The 9,215-nt window shown below is 63.9% G+C and overlaps 1 protein-coding gene across 1 annotated transcript in view; it reads right to left on the bottom strand.

Moving 5' to 3' along the window:
* Positions 1 to 8,824, bottom strand: part of ZBTB7A (zinc finger and BTB domain containing 7A) — a 14,131-nt gene extending 5,307 nt beyond the window's left edge. Inside the window, exons 1-2 of the mRNA XM_024746023.1 lie at positions 8,773 to 8,824; positions 50 to 1,329 (exon numbers count right to left, since the gene is read on the bottom strand). Of these exons, the coding sequence (XP_024601791.1) occupies positions 50 to 1,314 (1,265 nt within the window). The 5' untranslated portion in view covers positions 1,315 to 1,329; positions 8,773 to 8,824. The remainder of the gene's footprint in view (positions 1 to 49; positions 1,330 to 8,772) is intronic.
* Positions 8,825 to 9,215: the final 391 nt, after the last annotated feature.

Raw genomic sequence — 9,215 nt, 5'->3', positions numbered from 1 at the left:
GAAGCAACCCCCCTCCCCCACACCCCCCACCGCGGTGGCGCCGGCTCACCTGGTGAATCGGACCTTGCAGATGTTACACTCGTAGGGCTTCTCGCCTGTGTGGGTCCGGATGTGCCGCGGCAGCTTGCCGGCGCCCTGGATGACCTTCTCGCAGATGGGGCACTTCTGGAAGGCCTTAGCCCGGATCTTCTTCTCTACCTTCTGCGACCAGGCCGGGTAGACGTCGCCATCGTGGGCACCGCTGAAGTACTTCAGGTAGTAGTCCACGACGCCCTTGTCATCCGCCCGTGACTCCTCGTCGCTGTCCCCCGCCGTCGCCGCTCCCGCCCGGCCCACCGATGACATCATCTGCTGCAGCAGCGTGCTGGCCGCCAGCCCGTCCGTGTCGGCCCCGTCCCCGTCCTCGCCCTCGGCCGTGCCTGACAGGAAGCCCGGAGAGTCGCCCGGCTCCGGGGCCGCCTCTGACAGCGAGGCTGCCTCCTCCTCCCCGCCCCGGCCGTAGTGGCCGTTCTGTGTGGCGGTGGACGGCTGGGCCACGGGGGGTGGGAAGAGGCCCCCAGCGGGGGCGTCGTCATCCCGCTCCGGCCACAGACCTGGGTTGCTATCTCCCTCATCCCCGTCCCCGGCCGGGGGCCGCTCGGCTGGGGGGCCGGGCCCGTAGAAGTCCAAGCCATTGCAGTCGCCGGCAGCCACGGCGGCCACGGCAGCGGCCACGGCCTCCTTGGTGGCGTCCAGGTCATCGTCGGATGCGCCAAAGGCAGACCATGGGAACGAGGCGGCGGCGGCGGCGGCGGCGGGCAGGCTGTTCATGGGGTTGCTCTGGAAGAACTCGAGGTACTCCTTGGCGCGAAGGAGGTTTCGCTGATCAATTTGATCTACGAGGTCCAGCTGGCCGGCATCGGCACCCGCATCGGCCGCCAGGATCTGCCGGTCGAGGAGGTCGGCGCAGACGTGGCTCACGGCGGGGATCTCGAGCAGGCGGGCGGCGCTGAGGATGTCGCCCACGTTGGCTGTGCTGACGGTGAGCGTGGCCGTGTAGGCGAAATCCATGAGGGCCGTGAGTGCCTCGGCGCTGACGAAGTCGATCTCGTACACGTTCTGCTGGTCCACCACGGCACCCGACGTGAACAGCTTCTTGAAGTACTGGCTGCAGGCAGCCAGCACCGAGCGGTGCGTGGGGAACTCACGGCCCTCCACCAGGATCACCACGTCGCACAGCAGGCCCTGCGTCCGCTGCTCGTTGAGTCCGCTCAGAATGTCGCTGCTGTGGTCGGGGAACGGGATCCCGATGGGGCCGTCCACGCCGCCGGCCATCTTCCGCGCCGAGACCTGCAGCGCCGGGGAGGAAGGGGCGGTCGTGAGGGACAGGGAGGGCCGGGCCAACTGGCCGGGCTGCGAGGCCCTCAGAAAGTAGTGCCCTCCCCCCCCAGCCTCGGTTTCCCCAGCTCTGCATCAGGATGGTCCATGGCTGGTTCTGCATCATCAAAGTGAGAGGACGTTGGCGAAACCCAACTGGGTGCTTCAGAGATGAACACCGGCCCCCCTCCCCGCTTTACGAGAGAGGGGAGTGCCTGTCCAAAGGACAATTTTAAGTGGCGTGGGAGCACATAGAAAGTGCTCAATAAATGCCCAACACAAGTTGTTTCCTAATGAATCTGAGCACGGGATTCTGCCCATGCCCTCTCTAGGAGGCCACAGCGGTGACATAAGGCACCCATCGTGCGCTGCCCTGGCTGAGCGCCCAGCAGTCCCAGAGGCAGCACCGTCTCCACCGCAGAGGTGAGAAAACGAGGCTCAGGCTCAGGGAGTCCCAGGGCCCCATGGCTGCACCTCAACTCAAACCCAGGGCAACTGACCCAAGAGCCAATATCCAACCAGCATGGCCGTCCATCCCTGCCTAGCCCCTCGGCCTCCCTAACCTTCTCTCCTGCCTCCTGGTTGGGCCCAGTTCTCTTGGGGGGCTCTGAGTCAGGAAGGGGTAAGGCCAAGACCCAGGGACCTGGCCAGGGTCATCAGGGCCGTGGGCGTGCCCTGGTGGGGTGGGGCGGTGACTCTGCAGGACAGACCCCTTCCTGCTCTGTGGAACCCGTAGGATGTGGCTCAACCCTCGCAGTGAGTAACTGGGGGAAACCAGGCCACTGCCTGATGCTCCTCCCTGCCCACTCAAGCTGACCCTGTCAAGGAGGAGTGGGGGGCCAGGGGGCCTCCTGCCCACCTCCTGCCTGGCCAGCCCCTCTCCTTTTGGCCACCCTGTTTGCACTGTTCAGCCCGGGACAAGGCCCTGCCACTCTCCGGGCCTCAGTCTCCCCATCTGTCAAATGGGCAGAAGCCTTTGGAAAAGCAGGGCCATGGGGGGGACTCTGTCCCGCCCCTCTCCCCTGCCTCCTATTTTCCGCCTTCCCCTGGGCTGTGACTCATCCACCCACTTGGGCGCTTGTGCAACCCTCTGGCTCTGTCCCCACCGCTCCACCCTCTCCGGGGAGCCCCCGGCTGCCCCAAGCCACCCAACAAAACCCACATTCCTCCAGGCCCAGCCAGCCTGCTTTCAGGCCAGAGCCTCTGCATGTCTCTGGGGAGAGGGCCTGAACCGGGCCTTCCTCAGCCTCCTAAAGACCCCAGGACCCCCAGCTGGGTGACCCAGCTCAGCTCTAACACAGATCCCTCCCACTATGCCTCTAGTGGGATACAGGCGGCTGGCCCGGCAAGGGAGCTGGGCTTGGTCTGGTCAGTCCTAAGGCCAGGGCCGCCCTGCGAATGGGGTCCAGGCCTTGGGGCCGACACAGAGGCCTTTGTGTGGCGTGCAGGCGGCCAGTACACTTCCTGGGACGCCTCTCTCCGCCGCCCGCCCTCTTTCCCGCCGACCGCACCAGCTGCTTAGCTCCCGCCTCTGTTCCGCCAGCCCGCGGTGGGTGGCGGGGCAGGCTCAGATGTGGCTGCTGGAAGCAGGAGGAAGGGGATGGGGGCGCGACCCCCCCCCCAGGCTCGGCCACGGGAAGCCTCGGCAGAGCCCCCTGTGGCGGCTTCCACCCCCTTCCACCATCTGCCGTCTGGCCCCGGGCCCCAGGGAGCGAGTGGGCAGATGGGACTCCGGATCAGACCGGCCTTGGCCCCTCCTCGCCCCTCCTCTGATCCAGGCCACCAACGTGCCAAGATGGCCACCCTGGCCCTGCTTGCCAGTGTCCCCTCGGGGGTCCTCCTGGGGCCTCTAGGTCGAGACCTGAATTGGTCCAGGTGACTCACCCCTCGCCACGGCCCCTCCACCCCCGCCTTCCCACCGGCACCAAGCCCACCGGGCCAGGCGCTGGCACATCCTTACTTCAAGCGTGAAGCTGCCCAGGCTCCCACTTGCTGGAAGCCACCCGGCTGGGAAGGAGCAAGCTCCGGCCTTGAACCTGGCCGGGGGCAATGTACCCAGCCCTGGGCCTGGATCTCCACCAGCTGGAGGAGCCGGGCCACATGCTAAGAGCCTGTTGTGTGGGGCAGCCCTTGGGTCTGGGCTGGGTCTGAGGGTCCGCGCCCCTGTCCTTTCCCAGCTGGGGCCTCTATTTTCTGCACATAATCATCTGAGACCCTCCCCCAAAGGGCAGGGCCTGGGGCAATACCAGCCAAGGAAAGCCCCAGGGAAGTAGCATGACCCCCATTTACAGATGAGAACACCAAGGCCCAGAGACAGCTAGAATCCAGGCCAAGGGCACCCAGCAAGGCTGATCCAGGAGCTGACAGAGGCGAGAGGCTGGGGGTCCCCCAACCCTCCCTCCCCGACACCTCCCAGCCAGCCACAGCCCCTTCCCTGGCCCTGGAAACTAAACTGACCCAGCCCTCTCTCCAGGAACATACGCCACCTGCCTGCCACACCCGGGGCCACTGCCCTCCCCCTACCCGGGGCCTCTCAGGGCCCTCCCTCTAAGAAAGCAGAGGAAGACCCTGCCAGGTGGGAGAAGGAAGTCACATGGGGTCCAGGCAGCAAAAAGCACCTATTACTGAGCACCCACTGTGCGCCACAGCACCGTCTCACCAGGAGAGCCCTGTGGCTCCCTTCCTGGCTCTAAGAGGCCCTGCTGGCACCTGACACCTAGTAGGTGCCCCGACACGTGGCGGTTTCCTCGGTGATGATGAGCCAACGAAAATTCTCTCCTCCAGGAATCCTCACCCCCTCAACGACCAGGGTCCCCTGAGCCCAGGCCCGCACCCACCCAGGGCCCCGTGTTTCATCACAGCTCCACCCCGACACTCGCCCCCATGGGATTTCCGGGGCCGTTCGATGCTGACTCGGCGGCCGGCCGAGGGGCAGGTCTCAGCAGGCTCTTCCTGGGCCGGAGGTGGGGCGCCCTCCTCCCGCTGGGCTGCTCCCAAGCCACCCTCCACCCCCCGCCCCCGGCCTCCCCTGGGCAGTGCACGGTAGGGGCGCAGCAAACGACAGGAGGAACCAAAGACCAAAGAGCTATGTGCTGGAGAGCCCACACCCAGCCCCGCCCACCTGGCTGGCAGGCACACCCGGTACCAGGGGACCGTGCCAGTCCCACCTCCAATCTAACCTAGGGTCACTTGCTGCAGCAGGCAGCAAGGACCCGGGCCTGCTTTTTGCCCTCCCAAGGGGCTTCCTCTGTGCCCTGGAACCTTCAAGAACTAACTGGACCCTGGGCTTTAGAGATGAGGAGAGGCTCAGGGAGGGGATAAGGCCAGGGCAAGGTCACACAACAGACCGGCAGCCAGGCTGGGACTCAGATGCTCTGACTTGAGCCGGCCTGAGCTGACACCTCTCAAGTACTGGGGATGCAGGGAGAGGTCAGGAGCATCCTGACTTGGTCCCAGGAACAGCAGGTGTCACCCAGGAAGGACCCTAGGATTGTGGGAAAGGTGTCCCAAGCATGGGAAACAGCAGGGACAAAGGCTCAGCGGTGGGCAGCTGGGAGAGGGGCAGGGGAAGGAGGCTAGAGACCCCCCAAGGTCAGGTGCAGGGTGAGGGTTGGGGCCGGGCCTCTTCCTCCCCTCCACACTCCTCAGGGGGTGGCCAGCAGTGGATAGGTAGGTAATTGCCACCTGACGCCTTCCTGGAGGAGTGTCCAGGGATGCGGGCAGCTTACCAGGGGGTTAAGGCCTCCCTCCCTACAACTCAGGGAGAGAATGAAAGGAAACTATATAAGGGACCTCTAACACCTACTACCTGCCACAGCAGCCCGCGTCCATATCCTGGCTCCTCCATTTCCAAGCTGGGTGAACCTGGGCCAAGAAAAGCACCTCTCTGTGCCTCATTTTCCTTGGGGGTTGTGACAGTGGCAAAGGGTTCCACTCTCATCCTCTTAGCAAACTTTGGCCTAGGACCTACTGTGTGCCAGGGACAATCCCCAAAGGCCCAATGAGGCTGTTTACCCCCTCCCTTGTGGATTGGGGGCTTTGAACTTCACCTCTGAACGTCATTCCAGGAATCCAGCCCCCTCCCCAACTACTGTGTACCAAGGAAGTGCGTGGTGAGCCCCAGGAGGAAGCTGAGCCATCACGTGTGTGTGGGGGAAACCAGGCCCAGAGAGGGTGGGCGGCCGCCCCAAGGTCACACAGTAAGTCTGGCGCCCAGGTGCGGCTGCCAGGCCAGTGCCCAGCCGCCCCCGCCCCCTCCCAGCCTGGCAGCCTGTGTTGCAAGGTTGGTCCTGACGGGTTACCCCGCCCCGACCTGGTGCCAATCCCCGCCTGGCCCAGTACCGAGGCCGGGGTTTAATGGGACAGGAATGCAACGTCCTGATCAGGAGGTGGGGGGCACCAACAGCTAAGGGTGACTGCTGGCTGCCAGCTGTCAGCCTGCCCCCTGCCCGCCTATCCTCGCAGGCCTCCCTCCAGGCCAGACACCAGCAGACAGGCCCTCGGCCATTTTATGTGTCCATTTATTGCCCTAAATGGGGAGGGGCTTCCTGCCCGGGGCCTTAAAGGGCCAGAGGCAGGAAGGTTGCAGGCCCAGTGGGAAGTGTGTGTGTGGAGGCTGGTGGGGGTGGGGACTAGGAGGTCATGGGTATCCCATCTGAGCCCCAACTCATGGGTGGGGCTGAGGCCCACCCTGTTCCTACGCTCTGAGTGCTGTCGTGGGCCAGGAAGTACAGCCCCGACACCAAGACCAGCTTCCAAGAGGAAGCCCTGTGAAGAAAGAGCCATTTTCAGTGGAAGTGGAAGGAATAAGCTTCCTGTCACCGGGAGTAACCAAAGCCAGGCTTCACAGAATCCCATCCGTGTCTACACTGCCCTCAACTTAGGCTGCACCTGCTTATCCCAGATGCCCAGGAGAGGCCTGGGTGACTTCCATCCAGACTGCTCCCTCCCTCCCCTGAGACCAGATTGTCACCTGGAGGTGCCTGTACCACCCCCAACCCCACCCACAGCCTGGGCAGGTGGACTGCTCGGCCTGGAAACCCCAAAGGGGTGTTGGCCCACTGGGGCCCCAGTGTCCTATGCCTACAAATTCAGCCAGTTCCCTGCTATCACATCCTGATGGGATGTGGGACCGAGCCTTGTTTTCCAGTCAAACCAGAAAGGCGTGGGTGAGGACACTTCCACCAAGTGGCCGTCCACAGCCTGCTGGGGGGACAGATGGAGGGGCTGGTGCTTTGGCCAGATTCTCCACAGGGCGCCTTCCGCGCTTTGGTGCTCCAAAGACTCGGGACTCAGGCCGCAAGGGCAGGGGCTGTTCCTCAACGGGGCTTGACGGGGGCCTGGTCTGGATCACCTCAGCAGCAATCCTCATAGCTCTGGGAGGAAGGGTCTGTAACCACTGCCCCACTTCACAGGCCAGGAAACTGAGGCAACTTGCCCAGGGTCACACAGCAGAGCTGCATTTGAACACGGGTCATCTGTCTGGCTCCATCTGGCCAAACTAACTAGTCCTCCCAGGGCTCCACCCTCCTCTCCCACCACACACACTGCCCCCAGGTACCAGCAGGGGACTAACTCCCCCCACCCTGGGGGCCTCGGTGGGGGGAGGACAGCTTATTCTCACGCCCCCTCAAAGCTGCCCTGTGATAGCCCAGAAAAGGGAGAGGTTTGCCTGAGGTCACACAGGGAGCCTGGGGCAGGGCTGGAGTCCAGCTGACACCTGTGAACTCAGGGCATCAGAAAAGAGATGCAGGAGGGGCTCCCCCAGGCCCTGACACCACACAGCAGTCACTCAACAAACATTCCTGGGGAATCACTGAGTAAATCCTCACTTTTGGCCTAAAGGTAATCTCCTCATTGTATCGATGGCAAAACTGAGGTTGGCAGAAGGGAGGTGACCTCCCTAGGTGGACCTCAGGTGGAGCGGAGGGCTGGCCTGAGATTGGCCCACGGTGGCCCCCACCCAAGCCTGTTCCTCTGGTCTCCACTGCCCAGGGCTGTTGCAGGGTGGTTTATGGTCTATCAGGTGCCTGGAGCACAAGATGACAGGTGGGGGGGTGTCTCAGACACACACACACACACACACACACACACACACACACACACACACACACCCTCCAGCAGAATCCCTGCTGTGTCCTGAGCTGACCCAGGTGCTTCCTCCATGAGGGAGGCAAGGAAAGGGAACACAGGTGGATCTGCAGGCAGTACCTGGGGGGAACCCACAACCACCTCATTTTACAGAGAAGGATGCTCAGGCTCCAAAAGGCCATGGGGCTTGTCCAAGGTCACAGAGCAAGTGGGCCAGCATTTGAAACCCCTGTGGACTCCCTCCTCGGGCCAGCTCTACTTCAGAGGGGCTGGCCCTGACTCTTGGCTCTGGGAGGTGACCTGGGTCTCCTCGGAAATAATGGGTTGTAAAAACACAGAGCCCTGCCAGTCTCCAGGGGCCAAGGTGCCAAGGGGCGGGGCTGCAGCTCAGATGGGGTGGGAAGGGCCTGCCTCAGAAGGCTGGGAGGCAGGGAGGCTAAGGCCCCTGCTGTGTGACCTTGGACACCTTGCTGCCCCTCTCTGAGCCTCACTGTCCTCTTGGGGCAAAGGCTCCATTTGGCAGACAGGTGCCTGCTGTCAACCTCCAGGACCTCTGGAAGACAGGTGGGCCGGCGCCCCTCGGCTGTGACACACAAAGGACTTTGGACGCGTCCTAAACTAGGAGGCAGGACCACAAGGGTCAGACCCAGCTCTGGCTGGGTGACCTTGGGCTGCTCTCTGCTTCCCCCAGGGCCTCAGTCTTCCCTGCCCCACAGGGCACCACTCTGAGCCTTGCTCTAAGCCCCTGAGGCCCCACGCTAGCGTCTGGCCTCCCCTCCTGGTCTCAGTTTCCTCACACCGCATCGGGGACCTCCACCAGCCCAACCAGCTTATGGGTCAGAGGGTTCCAAGGAAAAGAAGGGAAGGAAAAACGCCAGCACAAGGTATAGCTATTGCCTCGAGAACCTTCCCCACTGGACGAAGGCTGAGCACTGCCGGGCCTCAGTCTCTCACACAGAGAAAAGGGTGCATGGGCTCCCCGCAGCCACCCACTGCTGAGGGCCTCTGCTGAGAGTTGCGTGGCTCCCCGCCCGGGCCAGGGTGCTGACTGGCCACCACGCAGCCAGTCAGCCAATCAGAACTGAATAATAAATGCCCCCCCAAAGTGACCCACGAATTAAAATTTCAGTGTCCCCGTTGGCTCCTCTTTCCTTCATTAGGCATGCGGATCCCAGGGCTTCGCTCTTCCAGCCACTGGCTCCTGCCCCCCTTCTCCCCTAGGCTCCCGTCTCCACAGCGATGGCTGGCGGTAAACAGAGCCCCGAGCCCAACCGATAAGTGCCAGGCCCCACCCGGGGTGGCCCTCGGGGGAGAATGCCCCCCTACCTGGAGCCTCCGGGGCCTGGGCAGCAGCAGGGCCTAGCCTGGACTCCCCGGACCTCTCCCAAGACCAGCTCTGCCAGTAGGAAGTGATCGGCTGGTCCTGGGGAGGGCCCCCCAGTGTGGGAGCGGCACACTCAGGGTTACGCCCTGGCCCTGTTGGGGTGGGGGTGGGGGGCTGACATGGAATCCTGGACGCTGGTTCCCAGGCCCGGGGCTGGGGGAGGGGGCCGGTTCCTAGGCCGGGGAGGGAGGCAGAGCGAGGGAGGGGGCCGGATCCCACCAGTTCACCCCCTCCTCTGCCCGGGCTCAGGGTTCGCACGTGGTGGTGGCGTCAAGGGGAAGGAGGGGTGTCCGGGCCAGAGGAGACGGGGTCACGCGCTTTGGGGGCGCGGGCGGGGGAGAGGGGTGCTCTCTGCTCCCTACCCCGGGGCCGGGGCCGGAAGGCC

Source organism: Neophocaena asiaeorientalis, unplaced genomic scaffold (assembly GCF_003031525.2).
Source record: "Neophocaena asiaeorientalis asiaeorientalis breed wild unplaced genomic scaffold, Neophocaena_asiaeorientalis_V1.1 scaffold357, whole genome shotgun sequence".
NCBI lineage: Eukaryota > Metazoa > Chordata > Mammalia > Artiodactyla > Phocoenidae > Neophocaena > Neophocaena asiaeorientalis.
This window is presented reverse-complemented; position numbering and strand designations above follow the sequence as displayed.